Genomic DNA, 10,587 nt, shown 5'->3' with positions numbered 1-10,587 from the left:
TAAATGCCATATGGGCAGTGTGTAGATTTTAGTATTTAGCAGGAAAATGCAGCTTCAAACAGAAGAAGACATTTCAAGACATTGCCCAATCGGAGCTCAGTTAGGTAAGACCTTTCAGGACCAATTCTTTGATATGGGTTAACCCATCAAGACCTCATTTAAAAAAACCAGTAACACAAATTCATTAACAGAAGAATAATATAAGAATGGAAACCATGACTGAATGACAGAAACAGTTCAATTTATAAGGAAAGACTCCCATGTTAAGCAATCCCATCTCCAGGAAAAAAATACCTGTGTCTAAAAAATGGATTTTCAAAGAACCCAAAAATCAATTTCCATTCAATACACTGGTAGGACCCATGGGATCAACTCCAACAACCCCGGAATTATACATTTTCATCAAATATAATACATATTTTCCATTTGGGCAAAACTCAAAAAAACGAAATATGAAACCCTAAACTTTTGAACCCACATAATTCAAAAAACCTGTGCATCTGCTGCATCTGCAACAAGGGGCAGCCTAGGGACCTGACCCAGAAGGCACGAAGTCGAACCGTATACAAGACAAGTTAACAAGAAAAGAAAAACAGTACTATCAAAACTCGACAACAGATTCACCCCCAACCCTTCACTAGGTGCAAACGACCGTTCCACTATTTCAGGGACAATGAGGAGAATATCTAGCACAATTGCTTGCATTGAATTAAACCTCACGTATCTGCTTATGTTAGGGTTTCGTACAACAGCAAAATATAGTGTGAAAAACACGAGAATGGAGGCATAAGGGTAGCTATTGTAGACCTTAATGGCGGGGAAAAGCGGTTCCAGAAAAGTCTGTGCAACAGGAAATTGAGATAAGAAAAACCGACCGTATTGAACTCCGTCAAAGAAGGGGAGAAAATACCCCACGGCTGCCAGTAATCGGTCCGAGGTGGGCACTGGACTGCTTCCTTTGGCACGAACGATTATTGGCGACTTTCTTCGAGAATTGAACCTGAGAAGTCGTGCTCCGCGCAAGTGGATGAAGTTGGGGGTTCTGATAAATGGTGATTGGAGGGGTGCTGTAATTTTGTAGGCAGCTAGTGGGATTGAGAGTGAGATGGTCATGGTGTACGGAGAAAAGTGTGAGGGCTTCAGAGATGATCTTGCTCAGATTCTCCACAGGGTTCCATGCTTATGAAGAATTCTCTTTGCACATCAATATTATGATGAATATTCTATGGCGGTGATTTAACCCCATTCATTTATCGGGGATATAATCTACTGAGGAGAGAAAATATGCATCAAAGAATATGCTACTCCATTAACATTAATGGGAAAGAGAAACATGTATATTAAAAAACTGGTTATAATATTAATGGAAATTTATGTTGGTGATTGAATCCTTTTATTTTATACAAATTAAATTTAATGAAAACAAAAAATAACATTTATACTGATTATAATTGATAAAGTTTTATTCAGAGGCCTTTGCATTTTACGGAAGAGATGTAATTTTTTTTATCCGTAGGAAAAAATCATGATTTTTATTTATGAAAAATGAAAGATGTTTTTGCATACATGTAGAGGGTATGTTTTGATAGGCAGTGAAGTTGTTTCTGAACCAGATCGTCAAAAAGGCATACAAAAGATCTTCGCGGTACTATCCAGACTGGGTTTTATACATAACCCTCCTTAAAAAATATATACAAACCATCAAAAAAGGACAAAACAACCCTTTTTGGGCAACGATATACCAAAATCAAACTTTAGCCCCAGAGGGGCGACGGTTGAGTGATTGTGTTCCATCAGGAGTGAACTCAATTATCTTCCACAGGCCCCTCTCCATTAGCAAAGCTTCTTTGGATAACTGATGTGTTGCCTGATTTCATTCCCTGAAGACATGGGCACATGTAAGAGAGGAGAACATCAGTTTGAGTCATAGAAGCTCGTCCACTAAATATTGTAAGAGAATGTTCCTGCAAACTTGAACTTGTCTAAGCCGATTTCGCCAAATGGAGAGGTGTCACTCCTCTTTCCAATGGAAAAATCAACAAACTCTTGCAAGCCATCAGTTCAACTTCTTTATTGGTATCCCCTCTAATACCCAGTTTGAGTTGAAAGGAGTGATTCTTTAACAAATGAAGAATAAAGCCCTTGCCCCCCACCCCCACTTTGTTGCCCTTCCTTGACATAAGCACTGTTAAAAAAGGACCATGGAAGACTATGGTCCGGATTTTCTTCAATAATCACTCTTGGGGGTCCTAGCCCTTTTACCTGGGGAAAGTGACTCATGACTGACAGGGACTTCGCAGCTATGCAACATGGGGTTTTTGATCCAGCCTGGAAAAATTCCTTATTCCTAGCCAACCACATTCCCCAATAGATGAACGAAGGGAGATCTGTGAAAGGTCGATTTGGTGGGTGTGATGACCACCTTCTCCAAGCTTCCTCCACCATTTCTCCTTGCCATTGTCCCAATCCCCTCACTGCCTTTGTGCACACCTCCCATACCTGAATGCAAAAGGAGCAACTCATGAAAACATGAATGATATTGTCGGCACCATTTTTGCATAGGGAACACTAACCCAGACCAATCATAAATTTTCTTTGAAGGATATTCCATACCGGAATCTTGTTTTCCAAGATGCACCACATGAAGAGTTTTGTCTTGGTTGGACACTTCAGTTTCCACAACCCTTTCCACCACCAAGAAGGATTATGAGGGGCTACAGCAGCTAACATGAACATGTAGCCCTCTTTGGGGGTATAGTATCCAAACGGAGAAACGCTCCAAATCAACTCATCTTTTCAAACTGAAAGTCTTATGTGTCCTTCTGCAAGTGCATTCAGATATGCTTCCCAAATCTAATAAAATCGATGCTCTAATCCTAACACCTGGGTTGACTTCCAACCCGATCTCCAAATTGTAGTGATAGTTGGGTCTGCAATCTGATCTAATCTCATAAATCCTTAATCGCTTAATTGTTCCACCAGATATGGAGGGAGTTTATTTCTTTGACCACTCCCCGCCAAGGGTCAACCCCAACCCTTACATTGTTGCCCCTCCCTAATCGCCAAGTCAATCCATCCCTAGTGACAGAGAAAGAGTTAAGTAACCCTCTCCATACCAATGATATATTATGCATGGGCTTAACATTGTTACAGACCCAGTCCACCAAAGAAAGAGGGGAAATATATTTTTGGGTTACTATCTTTGACCACAAGCTATTTGTTGTGAGCAACCTCCAACCAACATTGGCTGCTAGAGCTCTAGGAAAAAGAAATATATTCTTTAGACCCCATCCTCCCTGGATTTTTGGAATAACAGTTCATTCCCATATAACTTAGTGGAGCACTTTCCTTTCTTGTTTTCTTGTCCAAAGGAAATGGGAACATAGCCTCCTGGTTTTCTCCAATATCACTTTTGGGATCCAAGCCAGGGATGACCAATACATAGGAATTGCTTCTAAGACCATCTTGATTAGAACCAACTTTCCTGCTCTCGAGAGTCATCTAAAGAACCATGCCTTAATTTGTTTTTCTATTTGGGCCACTAACCACATCTAATCTTCCTTAGCATAACAAATTGGTTTTAAACAGAATCCTAGGTACTTTAATCCTTTGTCCAGGTTGTTGAAGCCGAAGGGAAAGTATTGAGAGATCAACCCTCTTCTCCCCTAGGCAGGCCATGTCCAACGATCACCAATTTTTGTTCATTAATTAACATCCCTATAGCCTTCCGAAAAATATGAATTAATTATTTTAGTTTGAGAATGTCACCAATTGAACCATTATAGAATATCAAAATGTTGTCCACGAATAGTAGATGAGTCAAATAAAGAGTGCAAACCACCAACGATCCCTGGAACTCACCTATGCTTTTAGCCTCTTCCATTAACCTACTCAACCACTCAGCCACTATCAAGAATAAGAGAGGGAACAGAGGGCATCCTTGTTTGAGTCCTCTCTCTGCATGAAAGAAAGGGGAAGCAGCTCCGTTGATAAGCACCACAAAAGAGACCCATTTAATGCAACTCATCACCCAATTTATGAAACCCACTCTAAATCCTAAATGAGTGAGTAGCACCCGAATATAAATCCAGCTTGCCCAATCATATGCCTTTGACAAGTCGATTTTAAGAATGGCTCCCTTCTGATCGTGAACCTTCAGACTATGCATACCTTTCTGGGCTACTCCTATGGCCTCATGAATTTGTTGCCCGTCTAAAAAACCAAATTGTTCCTCCGATATGTGCCTTGAAAGAATAGGCTTAATCCTATTGTCTATGATCTTCGTGATAACTTTTTATATTGCAATGCAAAAGGAGATTGATCTAAAGTATTCAAAGGAGCATGGAGAATCCTTCTTAGGGATGAGTGCAAGAAAATTCGAGTTGAAAGTTGGGAGCATCATCTCATTTTTCCTGGATTCTTCCACTACTGCTAGTAAATCTTGTCCCAGTACTTCGAACAATCCTTCAAATAATTCCACTCCCCACCCATCTGGCCCAGGACTCTTGTCCTTCTGAAACTTATGTAGAACACCTTTTAGTTCATCTTCTGAGATCGAGGCCATTAGGTCCCTGTTATTGTTGAGCTTTACTTGCTAAGGTAAGTTAAGCTTTAATTCCTTTTGTCAACCCGAGTAGGTACACTTAGAGGCACTTATCTAATGTATATAGATCTAGAAAGATCTAGTGTTCTAATGATAGCCTAGTGAAGTGAAATTAATAATGCTTTCTTACAAGAGGTGTCTCCTTGTCTTTTTCAAACACTTAAGCATTGATTTAGATGAAAACAAATCTAATTGAAATCTGATTGCCTGTTTAACAAAACAAAGTATTAATTACTTGTTGAAGATTCTACCATTCCCTTATAAGAACTTTACTCTATAGAATCCCTTCTAATCCTAAGTCATAACAATTCAAAACAATTTCTAAATCTCAACTAGTCAAGGCAATGAATGAGATAAGTAACTTTGGAAATCAATAATAGTTGATCCTCTTACAAGGTTCATTCATCTAACTATAGATTGAATTCTGCAATTACAAATCTTAATCAATGGAAATTGAACTATGAACTAACTCTAAAATTGAAATCATAAAATAGCAAACATATTTGTCAACTTCAAGATGAATATTGGTTGAGACTTCTTACAAAGCTCTTTCAAAACAAATACAAATCTCTTCAATTAACAAAATTTTTCAATTGCATGAACTTGCAGCACATGAATTAAATAACAAATTCTAAATATCAAATCTATCTATGCAATTTATAAAGAAAACTTAAAGAGTGTACCAGCTCTGTAGTGGGGGCCCTTCCACACTTTGCAAGCACACTGTAGGCTAACTCAAATGAAGAAAATTATTGGATCTGAAAGCATAAGATGAACTCAATACTGTAGCTCTGTATTTAAGTCTGAGAATCAAAATAGATACTCTGTGTTTCCAAGTTTTTCATATATCAAAACTAATAATCTATGTAGTTCTCCCTTTGAGTTATTTATCATAAATCTCCATAACAAAAATAAGTTATTCATACTCCTTATTATCCTAATAAGATCCTATCAATTACATCAAAGGAGTTCGAATTGGATCAGATCCTCCATTTAGGCAAAAATCTCAAAAATAGAAATTATGTTCACAAAATCTGGAATTTCTGCTAAAGTAGTTGGGTTTGACCAGCGTTGACCGGCCACCTATATTCTTCAAATCCAGAAGTGGATAGGTAATCCACCATCTCTATACATTTAGGTTCATGCCCACAATCTTCGAATTTTCCATCCTATTATGCAACATGTCAAACCATGGAGCGATTACAGGAAGTTACAACATCTTGTAATTTTCTGGAAAATTTCAATTTTAACACAACAATTTCAAAAATTAATTTCAAGATAAAAATAATGACAATGACATTATACCATTCAGTTTATAAGGGTTATGGAGGAAATATAAAAGTTAAATGGTAAGAAATGATGAGCAAAAGAGGTTTTTTTAATGAAATGGTTAGTCATAAATTGATATCAACATTCCCCCAAACTCAAGATTTTGCATGCCCTCATGCAAATGAATTCTAACCTGTCAAACGCCTCTTTCTGCTTCTGCTTCTGCCTCAGTTGCCTGGAGTAGAGCATTGATGTTCATTTGGGCCTTGTACTCTGTCTTCAAAATTTGGTATTTAGTTTTGATTGCCTTCTTCTGCTTGTATAGTTTATAGGCCCTCTTACCAATCTGAACCTTGTAGGCTTGGAGTTTCCTGACCTTCTTCTTCAACTTTTCATTTTCATCTTGAAATTTCTTGCTCTGTGTTCTAAGAGTTTCATTTTCTCTCATCACCACCCTTTCCAAAACTTCAGACTCCATAAGTTGTTGCTGCAATTTTTCAACTTTCCTTTCCAACTTCCTTTTCTTCTTACTTGAAAGTTTATGTTCTTATGGTTCCTTCTCCTTATCTCTTGTTTCCAATCCTTGTATATAATCATACTGAGGTTGTTGTAAAATATATTCTTCCATTGTTTTCCCTTTTTGACCAAATTTAGTCTTTCTGGACCTCCTTGTGCAGGTGGTAAAATTTTTATCCTGCTCAGCTTTCTCAGTTTCCTCTCTTACCATTCTTCTTGTCTTTATACTGCTGCTAGATGGAGCAGAGATACTAGGTTTGTGCTCTAAAAATTCTTATTCTATATCATCCACATAAATCAATAACTCTGGATGTTGCTGCCCTTCTTGTGGATTTTCCTGCCCTTCTTGCTCTTCATCTACTATAAATTCATTAGTCACCAATTTTTTTTTCCATGACACACCTATCTTTTGCAATTCAAACTCAATTAAGATTTTCACTAAACCAAAATGATATAAGCTCCTATCCATGTTACTTCTTTGTTTTTGTATAGTTTTAGACATCTTAGTTAAGCTTTGCAAAAGAAAATAAGGCAAGCTTATAACGCAGTCTCCCCTTAGATGCATTATCAGTTTGATATGATAAAGGAACACTATATTGTATCTGACCTCACATGTTATGAATTTCTGAATCACATAGACTATTTCATCTCATGGATGAATGAGCCAACTCCTAGGAATCCATGTCTTTCAATTGACTGCTAATATCCTTGATCTAGATAAAAATGTGTCCAGGTTCTCTCCTTAAACTGCTTTGTTCTGAAATACTTCTCTCCCTCTAGACTTATCCCTATAGCCTGGGCAATTGTATCCTCTGAGACTCTAAAAGATAGGTTCCCTACAGTGGCTCTTTCTCTAGTGAATGAAGAGGCAAATTCCATGGTTGTTAACTCATTGTGCCCATTGAATTTTTCTAAGAATGTTAACCACTGTTTTGCTCTAAGGATGTCTATGCAGTCTCTATGCAATTTGGAAAGGTCGAATTGTTCTGGCTCTGTTCTATTTGCCATGAGAAAAAAAATTTACCTCTTTTTACCCTGTGTTGTAAGAAAAATGTTGTTGTGAGAAAAATTTACTTCTTTTACCCTGTGCTGTAAGAAAAATTTACCAAAATTTCTGCGAGAAAACTACCTAAGCCTACGCTATCCTGAGTGCTATTCGTATGCCTTTTTGTCTCTGTTCAAGTGGAAGACGCTGCTATTTTTGGATTGGAAACTCCCTTTTTACCGGTCCTGTAGAATTATCTTGCGTGTCGTGGCCTTTATTACTCGTATGTTGACATTTTCATTGTCAACATACTCGTAACATCATACGCATACCTCAGAGAGGGTTCTCAGGCATTCAAAATTCTTAAAAAAAAAAAACAACACTTCCTATGTGTTCGGGCTCTTACCAATACTCCACAATAAACACAGCGTTCACTTTACCTCTTTCAACACAGCGTTTGTGTTAATGATGAGCCTTACTGCCTTCGTACAACGTTCAATTATGTAATGAACCCTTGGTTCCTTCACACAACGTTTAATTTAATGATGAGCCTTTGGTTCCTTACACAACGATTTCTTAATAATAGGCCTAATAGCTATGAGCAGCAGTCATGTTTAATTCAAATGATGAAATTGGGTATGATGGTATGGTATGAACCTTGGCTAAGACCGTGAGGGCTAGGGATCATTATGGTTCCTTCTAACTAGTCGTTGATCTCTATTATGATGACATTTTGTCATAATCTTACTGCAATACCCTTTTCGATTATATGTCATCATAACATATGTACTATGTTTTTTTTTTTTTTTTTTTTTTTTTTTTTAAGGTTAAAAACCATTAAAAAAAAATTATATAACTTCATAACTATACAAATCATTTGACCTGGACCTGTACCTCAAAAACTCTGATATGTAGCTTCTAATCTATGGCTTTTGACTGTTTAATTAGATCTTGAATATGCTTGTTTTAGTGGATCTGTTGGTACATATGATTGATAGATTGAAGTGGTTGAAGTGGAATGGTATGTACAGGATAAGAGTATAGGCTTTAAGGATCAGGTTTAAGGATTTATGTACAGAATGGAAAATAGGATATAAGTTATGATACCTAGATTTTAAGAGTAGGAATAAATCCTACAGGACAGAAAAATGAGTATGTATGATATAGGATAGGCTGGATAATAGAAACTGAAATCAATAAACATCATGAACCACTATTTAAAAATTGGAATTAATAAAAGAAATTAAAGTATTAAAATTAAAATTCTTACAGCCTTCAGATACTTCCTTATTTGAAAGCTAACTCTGTTTGACTTGTTTGATGTGTTCAGGCATAGCAAAATGTGATGGTGCAGTCCTTTTCTCTCTTAAGTGCAGTCTTCTTCTTAACAGGTCCCATCTTGAAAAATAATGCTCTATTGAAAAGTCTACTGAAAAATGAAAGTAAAACAAATTCCTTCCTCTGCTGTAATAAAATTCTGAAAATAAGGAGATGAAAAAGTATGAAAAGGTTCAAACTTTTCTCCTCCCCTGCTGATCATATGACTTGTCCTCAAGTCATCACTGTGAAATGTATATAACAGAGGATTTTATTTAGAAATACAAATGAAAAAGAATGAATTCTTACTGGCCAATTTCTTGGTTTTCCTGTAAGAATTCGTGTTTAGAGTGTGCCAGAGTCTGGTTTTCACATCTAAACTATTATTGTTTTTATTTTTATTTTATTTTTATTATTATTTTATTTTTAATTATTTTTGAAAATTCTAAAGTAGAAAGATAACTTAAGGCATAGATATTACAGCAGACTGTTGTACTATCTGAACCTCATTTTGTTGTGTCACTGTCTTCATGAAATCTTCTTTGCTGACAGGCTTATGATAAATCTTTAGCCTATGTCCATTTACTAGAAATGTTCGTCCTTCTTGGTCAATTGTAGTGAGTTTGATTGATCCATTCTCAAAGACTTCAATGATTTCATAGGGGCCCATCCAATGGGTTGTAAATTTGGCTTTGTAGTCTTTGAATTTTGAGTCAAAGAGTAATGCCCAGTCACCAACTTGAAACTCTTTCTTCTTGATTAACTTATCATGCCACTGTCTCCTTTGCTGTTGTATCATTGTTGTCCTTTCCACTACTTGTTGTCTCATCTCGTCCAACTGATTCAATTGCATGATTCTTTCTTGTTGTGCTTCAGAGAGGTCTATTCCTAAGTCTGTAGCCAATTTGTAAGTATGTATTTGAAATTCTATTGGCAACATGACTTCTTTGCCATACACTAGCTGATAAGGTGTAAACCCTGTTGTGTTTTTCCATGTGATTCTATAAGCCCATAGTGCCTCATTGAGCTTATCTACCCAATCTTTTCTATTCATGGCCACTGTTTTAGTCATAATTCCTTCAAGAGTCTTGTTTGTAGATTCCACTTGGCCATTGGCCTGTGGATGGTAGGGTGTACTCCTTCTATGCTTGATTTTATACTTTTCAGTGATGTCTTGAACCAATCTAGAAGTGAATTGTGTCCCTTGGTTTGTTACTATTTCTCTAGGCACTCCATATCTAACAAAGATTTCTTCAAAAAGGAAATTGACTACTGTTTGTTCAGTTTCCCTTACAAGTGCCTTTGCTTCAGCCCATTTAGTCACATAATCGGTACATACAAGGATGTACTTCTTACCTTTGGATGGTGGATTAATGGGTCCAACAAATTCTAGAGCCCATTTTTCAAATGGCTCTAGATGTACTTGTGGCTATAGTGGCATCTCATTGGAGGTGGTTGGTCTGCCCATGCGTTGGCAGCTATTGCAACTTCTCACATACTTCTTTGAATCTTTGAAAATTGATGGCCAATAGTAGCCAAGACTAAGAATTTTGTGCGTTGTCCTCTTGGCTACAAAATGGCCACCACAAAGTTGATCATGGCATGATTTTAGTATGTCAATAATTTCATCCTCTCTAATACATATTCTAATAATCATATCATAACTAGTATTAAAAAAATCGCCATTAACCCATGAATATCTTGCACTTTGCTTGATAAGTCTTTTCTTCTCCTTTGAGCTGAAAGATGGAGGTACTTTTCCTGTGGTCAAGTAATTAGCTAAATCAGCATACCATGGGGTTAACACTAAAATTGCAAACAAGTGTTCATCAGGAAATGAATCTTCAACTGGAACAACTTCACTTGGATTTTGTAGTCTAGAAAAGTAATCTGCTAC

The 10,587-nt window shown here is 36.8% G+C and overlaps 1 protein-coding gene across 1 annotated transcript; it reads right to left on the bottom strand.

Moving 5' to 3' along the window:
• Positions 1–220: 220 nt before the first annotated feature.
• Positions 221–1,283, bottom strand: LOC149183753 (protein TIC 20-v, chloroplastic-like). The gene has a single exon (XM_089417231.1). It carries the CDS (start codon positions 1,111–1,113, stop codon positions 484–486), a length of 630 nt encoding a protein of 209 aa, XP_089273357.1. The 5' UTR covers positions 1,114–1,283; the 3' UTR covers positions 221–483.
• Positions 1,284–10,587: the final 9,304 nt, after the last annotated feature.

Source organism: Pinus tabuliformis, chromosome 3_2 (genome assembly GCF_031772625.1).
Source record: "Pinus tabuliformis cultivar Carrire ecotype Pingquan chromosome 3_2, CPIR1, whole genome shotgun sequence".
Lineage (NCBI taxonomy): Eukaryota > Viridiplantae > Streptophyta > Pinopsida > Pinales > Pinaceae > Pinus > Pinus tabuliformis.
The sequence above is the reverse complement of the archived record's forward strand: the minus strand, read 5'-3'. Positions and strand labels throughout refer to the sequence as shown.

What these genes read in the sequence shown, in the direction of transcription:
- LOC149183753 (XM_089417231.1), bottom strand. Translation starts at nt 1,113, where the DNA reads ATGACCATCTCACTCTCAATCCCACTAGCTGCCTACAAAATTACAGCA.